The sequence below is a fragment of the Citrus clementina genome, unplaced genomic scaffold, assembly GCF_000493195.1.
Source record: "Citrus clementina cultivar Clemenules unplaced genomic scaffold, Citrus_clementina_v1.0 scaffold_5, whole genome shotgun sequence".
In the NCBI taxonomy this organism is placed as follows: Eukaryota; Viridiplantae; Streptophyta; class Magnoliopsida; order Sapindales; family Rutaceae; genus Citrus; species Citrus x clementina.
The window spans coordinates 34,061,521-34,085,683 of NW_006262201.1; the positions used below are offsets into that span (position 1 = coordinate 34,061,521).

The window sequence follows — 24,163 nt, forward strand, 5'->3', positions numbered from 1 at the left end:
TTATCAAACAACATTATAAGTCCATAAATTGTTAAAGACATTTTCAACTTTTATTTAAAAAGACGAGAAAAAAAAAATTTATCCAGATGCACTTAGTCATTTACAAAATGTTTGTTTCGGAAATCATTTTTTTCACGATTGTTTGTTGAAAATAGAAAACTAACTTTGAGAAACAATACTAAACACCCTTGAATATTATTTAATGTTGTAATGTAATTAATGGATTATTTTCTCACTTGTTTTAGGCTGATTTGCACATTGGTATTATAATTACATATTGTTTGCATTTGATATTTATTACATTTTAGTTTTTTCTTTAATATATGTATCATTTATTTATGTTGTTTTATGGTATTGCAGTGTGGTGTATTATGATGTTGAAGTAGTATTTTGGTTTATATGATTTATTGTTAGGGTTACAATTGTCTTTTTATTTGTTGAATTCAATTGTAAATAACCCATATTTAAGGATATAATAATAATATTATGGTTGTTATAAACTTGGCGCCAAATGTTTCAGATGTGTACAAATCCAACCACGGGCATTTTAGAATTTTTAACTATCACTAACAGTCAACCACAAAAATTAACTGATGGTAGGGGAGTTTTCACTAATAAACGGATTTTTGTCATTTAAGTGCAAAAAACTCAAAACTCAAAAGAGGAAAGTAAAAATTACCCTTATTATTTTATATTTTAATTATTATAATTATTATTATCCAAAAAATTATTATTATTATTATTATTAATTATGATTAATAATAATAATAATGTTATCGTTAATATTATTATTAACATTAATATTAAGTAGTTATAATACTTTTTATAATAATAATAATAATAATAATAATCATCATCATCATCATCATCATCATCATCATCATCATCATCATAATCATAATCACAGTCACAATCATCATCAACAACAGTAACAACAAATCATCATCATAACGGACATCATCATCAGATTGTAACTGGTGGCAATTGGTGACGCAAGGCTACTATTGCTGGTGTTTCGACTTCTACAATGTCACACAGCTGCTGTCCATGACACATCATCTGCCGGTGATTGCTGCCCGGGCAGAGACAACACGCTAATCAACCGGTGACGAGGGAGCTGTTAGTGGTGACAACGAAGACGTTCGGTGGCAATGACGAGTTTACTGATTTTTTTTTTTTGTTATTTATATTTTTAATTTCAAGAAAGGACAGTTTCGACATATTAAAATTTTGATAAAAGCAATATCAGTACTCCTCAAAAATCCCCAGCTCCTTCAGAATTAGTCTTCCTTTCCCCAGTCCAATTTCGATGCAGATCCCACTTAATTAATTCTAATTTCCGCTCTTATTTTGTGAAATTCGCGCTGCAAATAATTCGAACTTCAAATTCCAATTCTCCAATCTGCGAAATAAACACACGTAATTGTTGTTATTAAGGTTCAATTCCAACCCATCCACTTGAATTGAGACTTTTTTTCACTTTTTTTTAATGTTTTAATAAAAAAAGATTTAAAAAGAGAGAGGGAGAGAGGAGGAATATCATTTGTGCCAGTGGCTATGCTAATTCTGGCATTAGGCCTAAAAGTTCATATGCTGGTGCATAGAATACACTACAGGGGATAATGGGAGCATGTCACGGCATGCAAGCCTTGACACGTTTCAAGTTCAAAATCAAAACGATTACAGCCTACAACTTCTAAAGCACTGCCTAAGATTTTACAACATTAAGTAGACACTGAATATGCGTAGCGGCTTCTCTTCTTTTAACATCCAGCTGCTTTGAGGAAGTTGTCAAAAGGGCTTACAGGAGGTAGCTTCATTGCGGTGCATGCATTCTGTGGCATCACAGATCCTTCACCAGGCTCATCGCTGATTATCTGCATTAAGTAGATATATGTTGAGTCCATTAGTTTGCTTTCAATGACTACCAGTTATCTGGAGTACTGGGAATTTACCAGAGCTTATGTATGTGAAAATGCTTACTTTCTCAAGTGCCGAGTAACTGTCCGCAGGAGATGCCGGTGAAAATTTGTTGGTAGCTCTAGCATAATGATTTTCATGGATCAACCAATTGGATAGCTTCTGCCTGGTGCCGGAGCCAAGAGCTTCACAATGGCTGGCCAGGGTATTGTATGGGAGGGGTGATGTTGAGATAGTTGATCCTGCTACCTGACCAGCTACCTTGAGTGCCTGAAAACGCTTACTTGAGTTTTTGAATAATGAACAAATGTGCTAATTTTCAAATCATAATGGATGGAGAGAGATAATTTTAGGGGCGAAGGCCAGGAGTTAAAGAGATCACCGATTCCATAAGCTGCCCAATGCTGACAATGTGGGAGGTAGGAGATGGAGTAGGCATTCTGGGAATGAAGCGAGAGAGGTTAGCAACAGATGCTTCACTTGTGGCATCATCCTCGACCAATGAATTCGTTGCAATGTCCTGCAACACGAGAAAACGTTTATTAACAATCATCACTGCTGTCTTGATATCTTTATGTGCAATCTTTTCTCTTTTTTCTCCCTTTCTTACATAATACACAATGCTTGTTGCCATTTGCTGTGGCTGCTTTGACTTAAGGTTATAGAATACATCCTCCAGAGGAACATGTAAATATTATTTAAAGAGTACCTCATCGAATGATAGTGATTCTTTGGAATTGGAAATCATCTGACTATGGTCCAAGGCAAGTATTGATTGTGGGCCAAACATGATTGCATCATCTGGTGTGAATGGTTCTTGAAGTTGCTTCGCTAAGTCATCCGCCTCCACCTTAACACACAGATAAACATGTTAGCAAAGAGAAAATGAAAGAGAAAAATTTAGACAGGGAAGAAAATCTCATCAACTAAGGCCGTACCTCAATGATGGTAGACAAATTCTGAACTATGATATCCAATATGATCTTGTCAGATTCATATACTTTGTTTCGTAACTCGTAGATTAATGATGTAGCTTGTTGATTGTCCGTAAAAGATCCATATTCTTTCACATCTGCCTGAGGCCTTACGTATATTTGAAGGTCATCACCAATGCCCATATAAGGATCAACCTGATTTGCAGAAAATCAATTTTGTTGATGAGACATCTGAAATAAATTAACTCTGGAAAGAAATTTAACATCTCTTTTAACAACTTGAAAAGTTACATCCTCTAAATATACAAGCAAAAAAACATAACAGTGGGCAAACAGCACTCACATCATTAGGGATTAAGGTCTTCAGCAAATCATTCAAACCAGGAATATTATATACTTTAGCTGCAAACATCAACATGCCCGTTGACATAACAAGGATTGATCTCTGGCACACTGAAGGCAACATCCCTGACAAGAGGTTATAATTTATTAGTTACACGTTTTGGATTTGTCAATTTTCACAAGACTGTTAAGAAGAAGGCATTATACCATTGTTAGGATCCAAGGACAGATTCCTGAGAAACAAGGGAAGCTGGAAGAAGCGGGCCATGAGTTTGTCATTTGGGTTCTGTACCATGACAAGTCCAAGAATCTATTAACAGTCTTTTTCATGAAAAAGGCGTGTGTTGAAAAAACCAGAAAAGAAAAAAAAAAGGGAAAAAGCATGTGTTGAAAATTTCACCTTTAAGCGCAACGAAATAAGTGTTAAGTTGAAAGAATGAGCTATAGCTTCAAAATTTGAAGGCAAATTATCAGGAAGAGTGGCTTGTATCCAGAAAGAAGAAAGCAACTGCACAATTTGATCCTCGGTGAACTTCATAACAAAAGGTTCCTGCATAATCAGTAAACCAGATTTATTGTATAGATAACTACATATATGCTAACACACACATTCAACATGTAAAACAAGAAAACTGCATACCACATCAACCAAGTTGGTGGGTCCTGCTGTCCTCTCAATAATAGAACTTAATTTATAAAAATTAGAAGAAGTTTTGGGGGTATGGCCCTGTTTCCAGTCATCTTCTACGGAGTCCCTTCCTCTAATTTCATCGTGAACATTATATCTACTCTTGTCCATTTTGACACCATTCTTGTCTCTCCGGAGCTTTTCAAGCAGAGCTGTAATTGAAGTGGTAGATGCTGCATTTGAATGCCACTGTTGCGGTTCATGGAGATAACCAGATCGCACTGAAGCTACTTCATGGTGCTGATTAATAGGACTTGGAATGAGAAGAACTGAAAATATCTGGTGTGCTCCAACGCGTGTCTCAACATTCGGATGCAACATTGCTTTCAAAATTTGGACAAGAAGTGCTTCAGGAAACACCTACATGAATTTATAACCAGTAAGCTGTAACCAAGACATTCAAAGAAGAATGACTTCGAGATAAGAAGACGATTATCTCTGATAAAAGCTTCCAGAAAAAGGATCGATCAAAAACTAACAAGAAGAATGAATTCTTTGGAGAAGTTAAAAGGGGCCATTTTCAAAGCAGAAAAGGATCAACCAACAAGTTGTGTATGGTAGTAATTTCACAAGAACTAGCACATAAAAGGAAAAAATGAGGTCCTAGGAGATAGATCACACACAATAAATTCCTATATATAAATGGCATCAAAAGTACATTGAACTCATTTCACCTGCTGTGAACGAGATGATATTGATGCCACTGAAATCATATGAGCAAGAATTATCAATGATCCAAGGGTTGCACGAGCAATAACCCCAGAAGATGGCAGCTTTTCCAGTGTCATTGCCATCATGTCAAAAAGCGGTCGTGTATCACCAATCTAGTAAAAGCCAATGCAAGTTCAAGTAAATGACAAAGACAGCAATAAGAATCAAGCATATGTAAAACAAAAGTCTCAAAGTTACCCCTTTAGCTATCTCAAGTAAGCAATCTTCAATAGAATTCCGGAGTAATATATTCAAGTTTGACTCTTGCTCTCCAACTGATTCAACTGTGGCTTGAAAACTTTTTCTTAGATGCCTGCACAGGTCACTCACAGAGCCAATTTCCACAAGCACCATTCCTGACCTAATTTGCCTAGCTAAAGCTGTAGCAACTTGTATCACATAAGACTTGAGCTGGGGATCATGCGAAACATTTTTGTGGTCCAGATGGTGTATAACAGAAGCCAAAATCAACTGCTGATTCCCTGAGATCAAAAGTAGCAGCAGCAAGCACACCCAGCTTATTGCAGTGTTAACACTATTGAATAATCAAGTTCATAAAAGGCTATATTTACAACTTTGTCAATGAGAAAAAAGTAGGACAGAGACTTGGCAAGAGTTAGAAGAAGGCCGTTGTACCTGAAGTCTCCATCAAGTAGGCCATATCTGACAAAACAATCATGGCTAACCCCTGCCGAGGAATCCACTGCCGTCTGGAATCAAAGTATGTAAACATTGGATCCAATACTCGACGCATAGTTGTAGTCTCCTTGGCTAGGTCAACCATTCTCTGAATACAAATTCGTGCCCATACTTTAGGTGTCTCCACCTCTTCTCTGTAACAAAAATCACAAAAAATTGGAAAAGAGAGTATAAATTTATGAAGTATCCAAAGACAAAGCAAGAAATGTAGATCCGGCATAAAAGTTTCCTTTAGTCTCCTAAACAAGTAATGACCTTGTCAAAGCTGAAGGATCTTTTTTCTCCGGACGAGGTCGGATCATCATGCTGCTAGGGCCAGTATCACTACCAGCAGCTGCACCTCTGCCCTCGCATCTAACCACTTCATCTACCCAATTATGATGCGGCTCCCCTCTCTCATCATCATCTTCGCTACATGTATCTGGCTCATAATTATCTAAAGTGGCACTTACAATCTGCAGTTTGGATACAACAGGAAACCAAAACTTATCTGTACTTGAAGCGACATAACCTTAAAGATCAAAAGTCAAGAAGGCGAAAACTTATTCCCGAATTCAGTGTGTTAACATTACATCAGAAAAGCATTACACTTTATACAAATTGAATATGAAGTTCCAAGCTCTTCACCAACATCTTGTAATAGTCAACCATTAGTACCCCAAAGAAATTGTAGAAACTAACAGAATCCACAGAAACATTACGTATTCAAAGAAAGAAACTTAGATGCTCTAACCTCATCAAAATCAGCAAAAATGCATGAAAACTCCGCCATGAACCACACCTAGCAAGGGACACAGTATCAAATAAAAATCCACAACTACACAAAGAACAGTATGGGTCAATAAAAGAAACGGAATAAAATGTAAATCAAAACCAAGTTATCAAAGTACCATTGCTGAAAGGCACTGCAAGCTTGAGGCCCTCAAACTCCTCTGATGTTCCACACCATTTTCACATGCCAGCTTACATACTTTTTTAACAAACTTTTCAATGTTATGTGTGTAAGTGCCGTCTGCCTGTTCACAAATCAGATCATAAACAGATTAATATAGCAGGAAGTATCCAAAACGGAACATATTAAGATATAACTTAAATAGAATACAAAAGATTAGGGCCATTGGTAAATAAAAGTGGTTAACTGTTACTCTACTTGGCATATTGATGTATTTTTCAAAAGGAAAGCTAATTTTGTAATTCACCTGACTATAGATGAACCTTGACAAGGTTTGGCACCCAAGTATCTGAACAGTCTCTTGCTTAGAGTTGTCCAGCAGTTCAGTGGCAACATTCAATAAACTAACAGCAAAATACGCCCTGCACAGTTCAACAATTAAACAATTTCGAGGGGCAAACACAAAAAATAGATTCAAAAAGGTAAAGCAATATACACAAAAATAAATTTAAAAAGGTATATGTACAACATCTATACCCTATCATTTAAGAATATCATTGGTTAAAAACACATAAAGGTGCTACTACGACAAGAATAGCCTAATCTTAAAAAATCAACTATGACTAAGAACTATAAATAATCAAATTTCCATAAATGATTCGTCGACACACTAACAGTCTAAGCAAAACAGAAGAACAAGGTTGACTTACATCTGTACTTTACACATGCAAAGCATCTTGTTGTAAGCCTCTGTAACAATATTGATTAATTTGATATGCTCACATCGCAGTTCTTTATAGCACCTTTCTTCAAGATATTTTGCTATCTGTTCATAAGTGCAAAGGGGCAGCAGCACATAAATGGTTAGTTTTGAGGCTAAGTGTCTTGTCTTATAATTATCAAAAGATGAAACAAAAGGATAATAAAGTAACTACCTTTGGAATTCGAAATGGGTTTTTGGCAGCATATTCACATAATTTGACAATTTTCCTTTCATTTGGAGGACCATCCTGCATTAAGTTTGGAGCTTCAAACTTCAGCTTTCTCTATACTTTTAAAATAGTATTTGAATTTTAGCTACAATCTCATAGAATACTAAGGAAACATGTTAAAAGACACAAAACCGACAATTTTAACGCAACTTGTTGGTCTAATTATACAAATATCCGTCTATACTTGTGATTCAGGCTCTTTTTGATCTCCAAGAACATTGAGGAAAAGAAAAATACACCCTTCAAATTTACCACTATCCTTAATCATCCTGCAATTTTTTTTTTTTTTTCAGTAGGGCATTCCAGGAACATGTATAGTCAAACAAATGGAACTGATTCTACTAGAATGAGAATGCATTAGCAATATAATGAATTACCACAATAAGAACATATATAATGCCGCAATTTGCCACATTGTATTCCAAGGCTCGTATTGTTTTGTTTCTCACTATGTTCACTAAAACTGAATATAAAATTTGCCAGCTTCGCTACAATTAGCAGAAATTACTAACTATTATAGGAAAAGAAAGCATTTGAAAAAGCAAGGCCAAAGGCCCAAATACTACACACAGACTGATAAACAAGAGAGTGATTCAGAAGATAAACAGCGAACACTCACAATGGATTTGGGGAAGATCTCTGCAAGCAACTTCTTGTAACGCTTAACAGGTTGTCGAGATCTCGACCTCAGAGCAGGACAGCATACACACATGCTGCCACATGCTGGGAAAATCTTTCTGGAAATGAATCCCATTTACTGCACATTTTCAAAATACGGTTAGAAAGAGCTATAGAAATTAGTTTTTAAAGGGATAAAAAAAAAATAGAAGTCTTAATAAAGCATGATTCTTTAAGAGTTGAGACCAGCAAAATGCACATGACTGTTTCCCAGAAAACAAAATAAAAACCATAGAACAGAAAAAAAAAAGAAGAATCTAGGGAGAAAAAAGACAGCTTTGACTGAGAACGGGGATCAAACCGTCGTATAAAATAAGAATAAAAACCCTTAATCTAGAAAGTTTCTTACAAAGAAAATAGCACAACAAACAGTAACAAAGAAGAAAGAAAACTTCGATAAAATGCATTTCCCCGCAAGCTTTGCAGAAACATGCAAGTATTACACAAGCACAGAAATTACACAAAAAAATAAGAGAGGTCAAAAGGAGCACATAGCGAGGGAAACACCAGCTACAAGCAACAGAGGTAAAAGAAAAAGGAAACGTAAAGATTTTGAGGCTGCGGTAACACAGCAAGAAACACAAGCGTTAGAGCAACAGTTGCAGAAAAGGGAATGTTTTTTTACCAAAAACTCAGACACCCAGAAGCCAAAACAAAGTGTAGAGACAAAATATTAAAACCCAAGAGAAAAGCAATTCTTTACAAAGCATAAAAAGAGAATAAGAATGGAACATACCTTGAGTTGCTGATGGCTTGCAGTTGGCTTGCAGTGGTAGATCTGCGAGAGCAAAGGATCAAGTGGAACTTCAGAAAGCGTAAAATAAAACAAACAGGAAGCAACGCCACTGTGCCAAAGTGACCAGCACAGAGAGAGAATTGGCGCGTGGATTGATACGAACAATTGAAAGAGAGAGATATCACGTGATGGGTGTCAGTTGTTTTTTACTATTTACTGGAAAAAGTGAAAGTCATTTGCGCTGCGTTTATGCCTGCGTGTCGGAACTTAGAAGACTTCAGAAGTGAAACCACAAACAGTATTTTTGCTTTCGCCAGTCTGTGTGATGTCTAGTGTCGTCTTTGAAAATTTGAATACACATTTGCGGCCGGCTAATAGAATGGACCTCCAAATTTTCAAATTTCAATGGAAAACAAAACCCAATTTGATTGGTCTGTTTCAAACAAAAGGCTCTTGCTTTCACCTTTTTGTACAATTAAGTTTCAAGTTTTGCTTTATTTCGAACCCGAAAGTGCATGATGATGAATCGATGATGGCTCATGGCCGCACTTATTTCAAATTTTACGCAACTACTAATGGGTCATAAACTGATTGAATATTTTGGATATAAATGGTCATTATTCAAGAATGAGAAATGGGATTGAAAATTTCAATATTTAGCACTAATGTCTCATTTACGACACCCTTGTTTATTAATGGCATCAGTTCACTTACTTTTTTTTTTTGAATACTGATTAATCATCATATTACTGCATTACACAGATAGTTACAACTGCTATTATAGCAGATATATTACACTGATATTTACAATCAGAAATACATGATTGGGATTTATATTATTACATTAAATTCTGTGAAGTATATGCCCAGACAAATAATCCCTTACAGAAGAGGAATGTCCATACTCCACTCGTATTGCACGAGGGAGAGGAAATTTTTAAAATATTAAATAAATAAGCACGTTAGTCCCCACAAATGCTTTTGAATGAGCATTAAAGCGGAACTTTGATGGTATTTTGATAAAAAGAAAATTGCTTGACCCACAAACATAAATCGTCTCCCACCTAGGTGAGCTCAATAGTCAATACTAGGATGACAAGTGTTGTTTAATGATAACTTCAATTGGATCATCATTTACCACAATTAGAAATTGGAGCCAAGATAAAAAGGTTACGTGGCTTGTTGGGTGATTTGAGAGCACCACCATGTTCCAAGCATAGGCAAAAGTGGCCCATAGCCTATTAGTGCGAAAAGATGCTGAATTTAATTGTTAAAAATCCACAAATTTGATTAAAAAAAAAAGGGAGATGGAAGAAAATTTTATGAGGATGTACCATTGGACCCACGAATGGAGTGAACAATAAATTAAGGAATCTCTAGCTAAAATTTCAGATATGCGTCTCCTAAATCTTGTAATTAGAGAAAAATAAAATAACTTATATAACAAGAACCCAAGCAAATGCGAAGCCTTATCTTTGAACTTTGATATTGTCGACAAAAGAGTTAGCTGGATGTGGAAATTATGAGTCAATAATTAAAACATTAGAATGCTATTTTGAAGTTATTTATTTTGACTTCAGACACTACAACGTCAACTTGCATGTTAAGCAAGTCCAAGCATCTTACATAATTAGTTAAGGTTTTTTTTTTTTTTTTTTTTCTGGGGCCTCGTCTTTTGCGAGAAATTAAGAGTTGGGCTGTTGGGTTGAGGTCAATCAAGGGATTACGTTAACTCCCAAATCATTTTCCTGCACAACTTGGATAATTTTTCTTTTTGACAGGCTGGTTGGTGTGTGACAGCCACGTGGAGAAATTTAAATTGGTCGCTGCCAGCCCTGTAATATCATCAATGAAGATTGAGACATAAGACAACGGATGGTCATAGCTTCAATTATGAATAGATTAATGATATGGCCAGGCCAACAACACTTGGGTCGAACCAAAGTTAAAGCAAAGAAGCACAAAATCACTCACTTTGAACTGAATTTATCGAACTTGTGAAAAATCGTTTGAAGTGCAGACAGTTTGATGGATGGCCAAGACTTTTAGCTCTTCGTTATTTTTTTTTTCGTATATTAACCACAAATTAAGTATGCGTATTTGCTAAGATAAAAGATTTTAGGGAAAAAAATATCAGGGATCCTCAAGAGAAGTGGTAGTAAGATCAATTATTACCATTTTGTCAACGACACAGGCACAGCGCGATGTTGAATTTCTGTTGGAAGTCTCATTCAAAGAGAAATACACTGTGAGTATTAATTAGCACCACATACAACACCCCGACATTGACTTGCATCTAGAGCAACATTAAAATCCTAATCTAAAGTCCTACTCCATGTACCAATTAATGGTAATGCTTTGAATTTTCACTGATGATGCTACAAATCCTCACTAACTAAACGTGAACAGAATGGAACTTTAATGGTATCTGAAATTCCATGGCATCATTCTCACCATTGAATAGGCTTATAAATCCCACCAATTGGAAGAAATTGAGGCAGTAACTCCCAGTGTTTACATGTGTGATTTACAGTGCAATAGTTTAGGAGACAAAACTGCTGGCTTGAGACATATCTTAAGACATTTTTCCTCACTGGCTAAGGCAGTATTTGGAACGCAAATTATCAAGGATCTCTGCATACTCAATCGGAGTCAATTCATTACAAAATGTTTCATCCCATACCTTTCGAAGATCTGTAAAGAAGGTAATCAAGTCAGCAAAGTGATACATCTACTGATCTTCAATTGCAACTCTGAAGTGAACTCTATTTGCCTAACAGTCACTGATTAGCATAACTCCAATAAAGTTCAATTGTTAAAACATACCAGCCTTGTCCGCTAATGAAAGACACATGATGACGAAGTCAAATCTTGGGACCATGGTTAAATATTCAAGATATTTGATAGCCAAATCCACTTCTCCACTGCCAACAAAATGAAATGAAAGGATGTAAAGCATCCAAAAACACCAGAAATCGAGGACATAAACAACAAAATAAGAAATTCTTAACTTACGGGAAAAACATGGCAACCACCTTGACGATATCAATTAAGATAGAAGCAGACAATGCGTTTTTAAATATTTGGGGCAGTGCATTTGGAGAGATAGCCTATTAAAATAAAGAATGGGAAGAAATATCAGTCACATCATATGCTGAACCAACTGAAATAAAAAGGAAAAAAGTACTTAAAAGGAAGACATAAATATTTACGGTAACCAACCCAACATCTGCTGTTAAGTAAATAAGACTATAGAACTGATTGAAAACCACATAGCTACTAATTTGCCCCCCACGCACACCGCGATAGCAGTACAGCATTGTTGGTTTTGACATACCTTCAGCAAACGAGCTTGTAGGGCATGATCACCAGCGAAGCCTCTCCAAGAGACTTCAAACTCGTAAGCTGATTTTGGAGGTGTGATATTTTTGGCAGCTTCAGCCACAGCTCTTGAAGTTGCTCGAGTGGCTAGTTCTTGCACAGATGCATCTAACACCGCTTTTTTTGTTCTGTGATTTCTCTGTGGGAAATTAAAAGAGCTATATTCAAGAACATAAAGGATAAAAATTTAGCAAAATATTAGCAGAAGGGGCAAAAAATTGCCTAAAGCAAAGCAAGCACAAAGTTGACCAAGGAAGGGGGAGGATAATGAGAGCAAAAGAAATGTTTTATCAACACAAACGCTTAAGAAATATTATGAAATCTGCATATGATTGAATTTAAAGGATATCATTACAAGAAACTCCTAATATATTAACCATCATTATAAATTGAACTTTATTTCTCAGAGGTATTCAGAAAACAATATTGATTAGTTGACAATCATAGAACGAAAGAAAATACCACATTGCATGGATAATCATGGCTATAGTCAAATGGGAAGAAGGGGCGATATGCTTTTTTAAGTCAAATTCACATACTATTTGAGTATAAACTGATAGATGGTTATTAATTAGGAAACGTATCTCCCAAAGCCGGAAGCAAGAACAGAGGAAAATTTCACAAGCAGGGATCTGAATCTGATATTACCTTATCCAAGCCAGAAATATGAGTCGCATTTGCACCAGAACCATCTCGCTGGCCCTCAGTTTTGCTTTCATCTCTCAAATTTTTGTTTTCTGTTTTCTGCACAAATAAAGAAGTTCCTCTAGATCCTCTCTATCAATCTCCCGCTAATAGAGTCAAAATTATTTAGGAAAACATCATATAATAATTTGTTTTAGATAAAAAACAAGCTATATAAGCCATTAATCTTTCTTTATATTTTATAATAAGGGTCAACTTCCAGTTATTTGGTTCAGGTTACGCCCAAGAACTGATAATATAACTTTTCTCTACATATTCACAACAATTACAGGTCCTTTATCCATATGAAAAAGTGGTGTGTTCAAAAATAAATATGTTAACATAGATAAGCCTATTTATACTTTCGCAAACACAAACGCACCCACTGGCTGACAGGTTAGCTTCTCATGAAACTCAATAGCATTCACGAAGACAAAACAAGTATTAGTACCTTAGAAATAGTAAGATCTTGAATTTCGGCCACTCCTGTCTTCTGTATAGTATTTCGGACGGCACGGACCTCATGCCCATTCACTTTCATTCCTGACTTTCCATATTTCTCCAGTGTTTTAGATGCCTTCTGAAAAACCTCCTGAGAGAATCAACACAAATGATTTAGATAGAAAGAAGAATCTGATAGAACAGCATTTCAATTAACAGAATACACTTAATATTTCATTAAGCACAATCCATTTACCAATAGGGGCAACGACAAAAATAAAAATCCTATTGATCTCAATAAAGCCACATACCGTTGGGTCAGAACCATAAGGAAAAATGGCAAAATAGAAAGCTCAAATAACATCCGTAATTGTAGCCCAGTATCCCACTACTATAAACGCTACAAACACTAAACAAATAAAAAAAAAAAACATCTAGCCCTACATTTTACAAATAAGAAATAGTAGCATGTGCCAATGTGTATGAACCTTGCATAATTTAATAGATTTTCTGAAATTTCACTTGGTTACCAGTATTTTAAAAATTAACAGTGGCTTACAACTAATTGGATATAAGCATCACTAAAAACTTGACATGCCTGACCTAGAAGTAGGCTATAATTCAAAAGTAGAGGCCACGACTTGTACATATACAGTGAAATCCTTACTTTCTCATAGAGAGATTTTACTTCAGCAAGTTGTTTCTTGATTTCCTGGTTCTGAGGTTCCAATCTCAGGGCAAACTCAGAATCTGCAATTGGCTATATTCACCATGTCAGACATCAAAACTACAAAGAACACATGTGCCTTTGAGTAGGAACAAACCATGATGCAGCAGAATATAACATACCCTCAATGGACTCTTTCAGTTTCCCAAGTTCTTTTCTGGCTGTAGCTCGACGTGAGTACGCTTTTATATAGCGATCATCTAGATTTAAAGCCTCTGTACAGTCATCCTCAGCTTCCTGGAATCTGAAGAATAAGAAAATGTAAGCAAAAAGAATAAAGACTAATTCATTTAGAAGGATTGTGTCCTCAAGGTCAGTCAGAAGAGAAACCTAAACGCTATTCAATAACTTAGAAACACAACTATGATCTTCTGGCAGGGGAAGGTCACAGAATGTGCTCTAACTAAACTTGCCTTCTGAGTTTAAGATAAGCCATAGCCCTATTTGCATAAGCTACAGCAGTTGGTGATAGGGCAATGCTTCTTGAATAGCAATCAATAGCTTCCTTAAACTTCTTCTGCTTGAAACACTCATTACCCTGTAAATTAAATACTTAAGTTATCAAGATTGCCTGAGAATATTTGACATTCGATTAGAGAGACAAATTCCTACCAGTTCTTTCTCTGAAGTGGCATCTGGAGTACTCTCTTCATTCATGAGACTACTTGATATGCGGCTGACTGGATCATAGTTCCTTGAATAAGAATTTCCACTTGGACTCGGTTTCTCCCCAGATTTCAGAGAAGATGACACCTTCAAGATAAATGCCATTATGTGTATATTTAATATGCACAGACACACATAAATTAACTCATATAGTCTCACCCAAAACCTAAGTAATCTTTCTGCACATTGAAATTCCTTAATAATAAAAAAAAAAAGACAAGCAAATTACTAAAATTAAAAAACTCTCTTCTAGTTACAAAAAATTGCAAGCAAATAACACTTATTGGTACAAAAACTGAAACAAAAAAAATATACCAAATTATCCTTGGAAGAAGCTTTATGCTTCATCTTTTTGTCTTTTTCGTGGAGCGAAAGGTCCCAGTCCTGCAAATCATTCAAAAACCCCTGGAAATCCTGGAACATGATAACAAATTAACCTATAACTAAAACAGCATTTACTTGCAACATTTCACAACAGTAAATAAGAAAAAAATGATAGTTTTAAGCTTTTACATTCATTACTTTAATTCACAATTCATTAAAAATTAATAAGTTAATTACCAGAGCTTGATCGCGATTGTGCTTCGCCATAGCCAAAGCGAGCACTCAACTGATTATTGCTCTCGAGGTTTCGCGGCGTAGCTTGTTGAGCTTATTAAAATGTTAATGATAATAATATTTGGGCCTCATTGTCGGGCCCATTAAAGCCCAACACGATCCGTTTAAACGTAATCAAATTTAGGGATTACGTTACCTACGACATGTCGTTTCCGTACTAATTATTAGAAGCATTTGTCATTTGTGGTACTATTATAGCGACTGGCAATTTTCTTTAAATTGAGGAAGCGTTTCTCTAATTAATTAATATACGGACGATTTGTCGTGCCTGCTATGATAAATTCGAAACGGCCAACAAGTAGTACGACCGAGAAGAAAGACGAAAGCAAGATGAACGACATTTCACATATTAGAAACCACATATTTTATCAACTACTATTATACAACATTTTACACGTACAAAGCATTTGGGATTTTATTTCTCAGACAAACAACAGTTGTTTCAGGTTTTTCCAGGCGGCACAGCTGCAGGTGCCGGGATATTGAGATCAATGTAGACGCTCTGAACTTTACCATACATGTAATGGTGCCAAGCAGCTGCTTACGATGCTTGTATGGTTGTATGTATCACATGAGTAAGTAGGCTCGATCAACAGTTTATTTGCGTGGCCAAAAGGAAACGAAGTTACGAGATAATTAACAGGCAGATACTGGAGGCATCTTTTCATTTATAGCCTTGTAGCATTGGAGGCTGCAGAGAGGAAGTTTGGACTTGGAATCACGATACTTGTAAGGATTTGTACATGATGGAGCAGCGCATTTTTCTCGGGGAGGAGGGTAGCTGAAATCCCACGTTGAAAGCAAAATCATTAATTAGGAAGAATGTAATGTTGAGGAAAGAGTTGCAAAAAAAACTTAATGTAAACGAGCTATCCAAATCAACACAAGACTATATGAAACTGACAACATTATGCATATACTCTCAAGCCAGCCAATTTCCTAGCTCCTAAGAACTGAAACCCACTGCTTTACAAATTAACTTAAAATATATAGCTGGAAATTCTAAACCCTAAAGAAGACCTTAGAAATCATAGAAGACTTTAAGTAAACTGGAATCACAGATCTAACAAATTTGAATTCGCGGAACAAACATAGATTGATACCTGCTAGGTTTATGATCAAAAAGACTTGGCAAGCCAACCTCGCTGGGGAATGTTACAGTGGTTCCTGAGGGACCCATGGTCCATCTAATGGTGTCTGATGCAAGTACCATTGCATTTGCAGCTTTCTCCTGCAGTTAAGGGGATATCAAATTAGAGGAATAATTCTGCTAAAAAATCTAGAGAAAGAGGTACTGATTTGCATCGCTGTTACCTGTGCCAATTCCTCTTGTCGTTTCTTCATTTTATCCTCCCTCTTTTTTCTGTTTGAATCTTGGCCTAGTATTTTCCTGATTGCCTCGGCCTACAATTTTATGTGCAAATTAGTGCTTTCTATGTAATACATGCAATTCACAAGGAAAAGAAGGGGAAAAGGGGGGTGGGGGGGATAATGCAGCAAAGGAAAAGAAGGTAAACCTCAGATTCCCTTGCTGCCTTCTCCACTTGCATCCTTCGTCTCTGAAGAGCTTCTGCTCTTTTCAGTTGCTGTTCCACTTCAGACAATTTCTCCTTTTGCTCTGATATGAAAACAGCAATGGAAATATGAAAAAAGATCCACAAATGTTCCACAAGGAAGCTACACAGAAAGAACTAGAAAAAGGAACAGCAAAAACTACTCACTTTTAGGAGGAACAGGGGGCAGACCATTTGGGAACTCAAGTAGACTTGCACCAGCACCAGATGTGACATCTTTGCCAGTCTGGAGAGCACGTTGCCGAGTGGTAACTGTCATTTCTTTCTTAGAATCACCCAATAAATCAATAAACTCTTTTCTTGTTTTCTTCTTCTTAATTTCAGGTTCACCGTCTGACAGTGGCTCTTCCTCTTCTAGATAATCGGTATCTTCAGATACTCTCCCTGATCTCAACTTCTTACCATCCTTACCCAATTTTGATGAGCCAAACTCACCCGCGTTTACTTCATAGAGCACATCAACATTCTTCTTTAATACTCTTGATATCTTCCTTTGCTTCCTGCTTCCTCCTTCCTTGTCATCTTCATATTGTGCACCATAATTGGTGTTGACTTTAGATTTTTTAACCTTTTCAAGGTATCGGATCTCATCATCATCAACATCATTTGTATCATCAAAAACTCCATCTAAAGAGCGTTTCTTAGGGACCCGCTTGCTCTTTCTAACCGATTCATATTTTTCTGTTTGCCTTGTGGGTATGTTTTCATAAGGAATCCTACTCCTAGAACCCTCTGCCCTCAAATCACTTTCAGAGGAATCTTTCCATGTTGAACCTTGCAAGCTATCTCTGTTATCTGAACTAATGGAACGATTGTCATCAGAAACTTCCTACACCCAGAGACAAAATTAGATTAGAAAGCCCATTAGTGTGGCCAGCAGTCTCTGAATCTCACCGAAAAGGCCACTTAATAAGTGGCCAGCAGTCTCTAAATCTCACCAAAAAGGGCCACTTAATAACATTGCTTAAAAATGGAAATAGAAAAATGACACTAGTTAGCCAGGGAATTGGAATTTAGTGGGCCAAAAGAAGGGGAAAACACATTTATAACTCCTAGACAAAATGCAACAATTTTATCCTTACATTTGAACTAGTATATTTTAGAACAGTGATAAACCTGCATGTAGCCATATATAGATAAGGTAAATGTTCAAATATAAAACTTAAAAAAAAAAAAAAAGCAAATAGCCTAAAAGCCTTGCGACTCACTGTCCATAAATGGCTAGATGTCGTATGAGATAGAATCTCTGATGCAATACTATAGCTATGGCTGCCAAAATTAGGCAGAAATACAAGTAACAAATTTGGATTGGTATATACCTGGATAATCAGCTTCTGCCGTGGCTGTTGGGTGTCTGAATAATGATACAACCTTGTAGAACCAGCTCCAGCACTGCCATCTTGTGCAGATTTGGCATTAATGGTACGTGTAATACCACCAACTTTAAGCTTGACCTTTTTTACTTTATTTTCGTTTCCTAATCCATCTGAAACAGCTCCAAAATTCCCCATATTACTTGTGCATCTCCAATTAATTGGGGCAAGAACTCCTTCACTGTGCCTTTTGGAATAATCACCATTATGATCATTATTGTCTCGAAAAGATCCACTGTTTGAAGCTTCATCAGATTCTGCAAACCCTCCATCATCAATCTTGATCATGTTCTGTAAAGATTCAGGTCAATTATGTTGCTAAATGAAGCCCTTGAACTATAAAGGATCAAATTGAATTCTTTCTACTGAGAAATAGAATCACAATCATTGTTACCATTTCTGCATACTTACATTTTCTGAAGGTGGTGTGGATGAGAAGGATGAAAGGTCACGGAAATCTGAGAGTGGCTGCAAGTCATTCCAAGGACGACGAGATATATTACTCCTCTTCTTCCTTGCACCAGTTGCATTACTGAACCTTAATCCTCTGAAATCTTCCATATTATCAAACTTGTCAAAGCACAAGCCAAGTGCTGCTGTTCATTATCCAAACAAGAAGGCCATGTGAGTCAATAGATGCACAAAAACAGCATGCTTATTGCCAATATACCTCTTCCCTAATCCAAATATTTCTCAAATAAAGGTGCACAAGTATATACAATGTTTGGATATACAAAGAAAAACTTGTGCATTGGCAAAAACATTATCTCCATACTTGCTTCTGGCAGTATTTTAGCAGCAAATTGGTACAGTTAAGATTAGCCTTTTCATAAAAATAAGAGATATAGAAACTTAAGATAGCTAAATCAATGTATGAGCCCTGTGATATGAACAAAATCAAATTAAGTAAACAAAATTGAACAATAACAATAACCATAGAAGAACATGGGATTATTTTTATTAAAGTTATAAAGATTGAATATAATTCTTCATTGAATCATTCACCAATATAATAGAGAATCAAAACATAGCAGATGCAAAATACCTTGAATACAAGCTATAAGGAAACACAGAACAGAATATCCATGTAAATTAGAAACAACAGAAAAATCTCAAAAGTCAAAACGAAAGATCATCAGCCATAGCTACTAAGGTTAATGGTTAAAATTGAAGCAAACACATATAGTAGCATCAAATAAACCAGCAATAATCGAATTAATATCCCACCAAATCACCCAAGAAATACACGGAGTCCAAAAGAAGGAACTTTACCTTCGATTGTTTCAACACAAAAATCCCTAATTGAGAATTTTTCTTTTAAGCAAAGTTTTATACAAGCACCAAATAACCATCAAAAATCGAAATACCCACATCATAAAATCTTACCAAATTACCAAAGACACAAAAAAATGAATTTTTTACCTTTCTGGGTTGTGGCAAAAAATCCCCAAAGTCCTAGACCTCAAATCACAATCAAGAAAAATCAACCATAGAGATCAGTATTCAGTTTTGGCAATTGAATTGGGTCCGAGTCCGGCTCCGGCTCCAACTAAATGGGTAAACGGGTTGAAAATAATTAGCCAGGTGGTGTGCTTTGACTGGACAAAATAGAAGGTGAAATTAAGGACAAAGGATGAGAAGAACAGTACAGCAAAGGTGCCATCTCGTGAATGAATGATTCCTTGTACTCTACTGCTGTAGTCTTTTTGAGCTGCTGCTTGTAGCAGTTGTTTGCCCAAATTACCCATCTTTCATGTTCTCTCTGTCTATTTGGTGACTGAGACAATTTGTAAATACCACAGCTATTACTGATTTATTACCAAATAAATCGTTACAACTAACGGTCTGATGTTTTAAGTTCTTAGTCGATTTGCATTCAAGTTATTTAGCAGCTGCATGGGTGCTCGTGTAATTCCCAATTATTGTCAGATTTGTTGACTCCTCCTTTAACGTTTAAAATTATTTGCATAACAAATGCTAATGCTATGAAAGTAAGTAACATGAGATGTAAGCAACAAGCTGAAATTTGCATTACTGAACAATGGGAGAAGAAAATTTTTTACTTGCTTCAGTTAAAGTGGCACAAAAATAATGTACATATGTACCCACGCCACACCCAAAAAAAAAAGAAGGAAAAGAAAAGAAAGAAAATTGCAGGCGTCTCTATCATATCTACTAATTTTGGTACTGTGGAGAAACTAGGCTTTCTGTGTCGGTGACAGCATTAGCAACCCAATTACTGTTTATCATACAAGACAAGCTCCCCATCATCATTTGTCTGCATTACTTCATCATTTGCTCCAAATTGTGCTCTTAAATCAACTGTGAACAGATTAATCCAATGCTCTACTCCCATATTCTCCTCCATCACACACACATTACAACTACCAAGTCCAGCTCTATTATCTTCACTATGACAAGAAACAAACAGAGCAACAGATTTTTCAAGTATCCCAAACTGATGTTTCTCTATGTACACAATCAGTACTTTGCAAATTGTCGGTCGCCTCTCTGTCTCTGAACGTTTCATCACCAAAATCAAATGACATGACAATGTGTTTATCAGTACCATCACTCTCTCTTCTTACTGCCAGCCAATGTACAGCTCCATTTAAGTGCACAATCGAATTCGAACTCAGAAATGGAATACTCGGAATATTATGTTGAACCCGTCTCCAACAATTGTTTGTCAGTGAATAAACTTGAATCTCATTGTACTCGCGTGGACAATAAGTAAAATCTTGAGGGCACTAGTTCTATGATCATAGCCAAATCCTGGAATGGCAAAAGTAGTAAATGACCCTTTCATTTCTTTTTTCCGAGAAATTATACAATATAACTAATTAATGCATGCATGACAAGTGTAATTGAATTTAATACAACCGCCACTTACATGATAGTGGTTCAAAATAAATACACACATGTCATGATATTATTACTTGTTGTATGAATGATATGGTACCTCAGATGTATTCTAGAGATAAAACTAGTGGTAGCAGAGGTTCTATATTGTTCTTTTCCCCAATCAGAACTCTTGTGACTTGGAATTTTCTTGTCTTTTCTCATACATGGGCTCCAAACAAATATGGAAAAGCGACAACTTCATCAAACTGAACCAAGTTCTTGTTGTATCGCCAAAAATTGTTTTCACAATAAGTTCCTCCTTTATATTGAACAAGGTACGTAGCAATTGTTAGTTGATTCATTTAAGTTGGCATGCAAGGCGACACACGTAAGGTTACATATTACAGAGTACCACTGTTTGTTTACACGTTTAAAGCGTGTCAAAGTTTTGACTGGTAATTTTAAAAGGCTTTCAAGCATGAACTTGGATGGTAAAGATTTTGACATTGTTGCTTATGCTTGTTTTTGTTGCATTTTTTAGAGGGGGAATGGCGAATTATGCTTCGTGTGAAACTTAAGGCGATGCTCTAGTATATATAGAGGGAAATTATTAAGTAGAACCTGTGGACAAATGACAGGTCGGTGTCCTTGGAAGGTGTCATGTCGCGCCGGGATTGTTTTTGCTTTCCTTGCTAAAAAACATGATCTTATCTTTCCTTATAAGGAATTCAAATTTATTAATTATTAAAATATCAAGCATACTTGGTTGAGTCGTTTTTAGTTCATTATTAAAATATAAAAAATCTGAATAGAATTTTCGTGGTTATAAAGTAATAATCTACTAAATAGTTGTGGCTCAGTTGACAGTACAGGCTGAGTTTGTGGAAAGAACTCTCGAGTTCGATTCCTACTACCATTTCGGAGGGATAAAGAACTTTAATTGTAACTGTACTGTAAATCCGGATTAATTGAAACCTAATGCGGTTGCGGCACACCGGATAGTTTACAACCAAAAAAAAAAAAGTAATAATCTATACTGCACTTGATGGAAAGTTCAAAAGAACCAGCACACTACATAGTTCGAGAGGATTGTTTGACGCATTAATAATGCTCGATACCCATGATTTAATAAAAAGTATTTGTTACATAAATGCTCATATTGTAAATTGTAAATTATTAAAATCGACAATTCATCAGAAGTATCCTCAATCCTCATATTGTAATTCAACTTTTAAAAATCAGTAATGCAGATTTTGGTTGATTGAAAACACCAATCAGCAACTTTTTTTTTTTTTTATCAGAAGTCAAAACAAGGCGCGCGCGCACACACATATACCATTTCCATGACTCGTGATCTATCGCCCCATGACCTCTTTTTGCACTATAATGAATGAGCCCTTGCCTGACCCCCCCTTATTCAATTAAAGGGCGGCTTTAACACTAGATGAATTAGGCGGTCAATTAAAATCTTAAATTTTAGAAAGATTTTAATATTTAATATTTATTAATTAATCTATTAATAAATAATTATTTTTTAATAATTTTAAAAGACTGGCCCTAAACTTTAGAAAGGTCCTAATGTTTAGCATGTATTTAATTAACACACTAATTAATAATTATTTTTCTAAAATTTCAAAGATTTTATTTAAGATACGTATATAAGAAATCCTAACTTTTAGATATCTACCTATTATTACTCCATTCATAATTATCCAAAAATTAAGATTTGTTTTCTTAATAAAAATTTTATATTTGATAATCTTCACCTTAAAATAAGATTTTTTTTTTTTATACAAAAAGTTCATATTTGACAATAACTAATAGTTTTAGTAGTTAATTCTTTATATTGTTAATCTTTCTGAGGAAAAGAATTAAATACTTTCATTTTCCAAAAAAAGAATATTAAAAATTATTAACATTATAATTGACTTTTAGTGTTCCTTTGAACTCTATTAAAAACGTCAAAACCATCGACATTGAATCAACAATAATTTAACAAAAAAAAATTCTTGTTCCGTTCTCTACATAGAAAAATTTTTCCACAAAATTTAATGTCATCATCAAACCAACATGTCCATCTAAAACTAAACTAGTCAACTTTTAGGTGTTATTATTCTATTTTTTTATAAATTTAATTTATTTTTATTTGTTAACTTTTATGCTGCGTTTACTTTTTGGATTGGAGTGGGAATCCTTGGATTAGGAGTGTGGAGTGGGAGTGAGAGTAGGTTATTTACTTACACTAGAATGGAAGCATGGAATAGAGATCAGAATCTAATTTATGTGTTTACTTTGTCTTGGATTGAGAGTAAATAGTTTCAAATTACAATTTTATCCTTATTTAAAGAATTATAGTTTTTAATTACAAAACTAATAAAAAATATATTTAATGAATAATATTTATTTTATTATATTTGTAAATTTATTATAATTATTAATATTCTTAATTATGAACAATAAATTATTAATTTTAATATAAAATGAAACCTTATTTTATTTTATTTAATATAATTATATTAAATTTATTATTATATAAAATAATAATATAATATTATTTAGTACAAAATTAATATTTTCTTAGAATAAACTATTTATTATTATTAATATTAAATAAATATAGTACTATTATTTTTAAAATAAATATAATAATATTATATTTATTAATTCTCTATTAATGTAATAATATTATTTTAAAATAATTTTAACTTAGAATCAATGTAAATTATTATTTAGTTAAATATAATATTATTATTCAAATAAATATTATTTATTTTATTTTATTAATTATAAAATATTAAATTAAATTAAATTAAATTAAATTAAAGGGTAAAAAAGATTCCCACTCCCACCTCCCCCAATAGGAGTCCCACTCTCACTTCTCACTCCAAAAATGAGTGGGGCCTACGGAGTGAGATTTCCAATCCGTGACCATTTTAAGTAAATGCTAGAGTGGAAGAAATCCACACTACTCACTCCCACTCCAGCAAGTAAACAGAGCCTTAGGTGCTATTGTGCTATTGTTATTGTTGTATGCACAAAGGCCTTAAAAAAAAATTCACAAAGGCCTTAAAAGATCCCTTAAAGCTGATACTGAGTCAATCAAGCAGATACTAAACTGTACAGGGATAGCGACGCTGATCACCCAAGGAAGCATTCTCATACGCAGCACAGCACCTATCTCTTATAGATTTTCTGAGTGTTGCAGGTATCAGGGAGTCCACTCTCTATCTGCTACGTTAGCCCAGCTCCACCACTGTTTGTG

The 24,163-nt window shown here is 35.1% G+C and overlaps 3 protein-coding genes across 6 annotated transcripts; all 3 read right to left on the bottom strand.

The window, feature by feature from the left end:
- Positions 1 to 1,508: 1,508 nt before the first annotated feature.
- On the bottom strand, positions 1,509 to 8,958 carry LOC18040813. The gene is made up of 20 exons (XM_006433476.2): positions 8,594 to 8,958; positions 7,799 to 7,936; positions 7,123 to 7,197; positions 6,898 to 7,013; positions 6,495 to 6,609; positions 6,186 to 6,311; positions 6,029 to 6,076; positions 5,551 to 5,750; positions 5,233 to 5,429; positions 4,795 to 5,078; positions 4,560 to 4,709; positions 3,838 to 4,245; positions 3,598 to 3,747; positions 3,405 to 3,483; positions 3,199 to 3,323; positions 2,859 to 3,050; positions 2,630 to 2,770; positions 2,303 to 2,440; positions 1,984 to 2,190; positions 1,509 to 1,877 (listed from the first exon to the last, which is right to left on the bottom strand). The coding sequence occupies exons 2-20, from the start codon at positions 7,931 to 7,933 to the stop codon at positions 1,764 to 1,766; spliced, it is 3,000 nt and encodes a 999-aa protein (XP_006433539.1). The 5' UTR covers positions 7,934 to 7,936; positions 8,594 to 8,958; the 3' UTR covers positions 1,509 to 1,763.
- Positions 8,959 to 11,020: 2,062 nt separating this feature from the next.
- LOC18042457 (RNA polymerase II-associated protein 3) lies at positions 11,021 to 15,120 on the bottom strand. 2 transcript variants are annotated; one of them, XM_024184924.1, is made up of 12 exons: positions 15,054 to 15,120; positions 14,808 to 14,906; positions 14,439 to 14,579; positions 14,240 to 14,364; positions 13,949 to 14,070; positions 13,767 to 13,849; positions 13,110 to 13,250; positions 12,623 to 12,718; positions 11,931 to 12,113; positions 11,609 to 11,703; positions 11,420 to 11,517; positions 11,021 to 11,287 (listed from the first exon to the last, which is right to left on the bottom strand). In XM_024184924.1, exons 1-12 carry the CDS (start codon positions 15,081 to 15,083, stop codon positions 11,184 to 11,186), a joined length of 1,317 nt encoding a protein of 438 aa, XP_024040692.1. In that variant the 5' UTR covers positions 15,084 to 15,120; the 3' UTR covers positions 11,021 to 11,183. The 2 variants fall into 2 exon arrangements, with proteins under 2 accessions (XP_024040692.1, XP_024040693.1); XM_024184925.1 differs by having other exon boundaries at positions 14,808 to 14,876; positions 15,054 to 15,114.
- A 339-nt stretch (positions 15,121 to 15,459) lies between these two features.
- On the bottom strand, positions 15,460 to 19,825 carry LOC112098483. 3 transcript variants are annotated; one of them, XM_024184921.1, is made up of 9 exons: positions 19,707 to 19,825; positions 19,480 to 19,606; positions 18,469 to 18,653; positions 18,004 to 18,348; positions 16,832 to 17,513; positions 16,628 to 16,728; positions 16,425 to 16,514; positions 16,214 to 16,341; positions 15,460 to 15,891 (listed from the first exon to the last, which is right to left on the bottom strand). In XM_024184921.1, exons 3-9 carry the CDS (start codon positions 18,616 to 18,618, stop codon positions 15,747 to 15,749), a joined length of 1,641 nt encoding a protein of 546 aa, XP_024040689.1. In that variant the 5' UTR covers positions 18,619 to 18,653; positions 19,480 to 19,606; positions 19,707 to 19,825; the 3' UTR covers positions 15,460 to 15,746. The 3 variants fall into 3 exon arrangements, with proteins under 3 accessions (XP_024040689.1, XP_024040688.1, XP_024040690.1); XM_024184920.1 differs by having other exon boundaries at positions 18,469 to 18,650; positions 19,480 to 19,825; XM_024184922.1 differs by lacking the exons at positions 19,480 to 19,606; positions 19,707 to 19,825 and adding an exon at positions 19,330 to 19,348.
- Between the last annotated feature and the right edge of the window lie 4,338 nt (positions 19,826 to 24,163).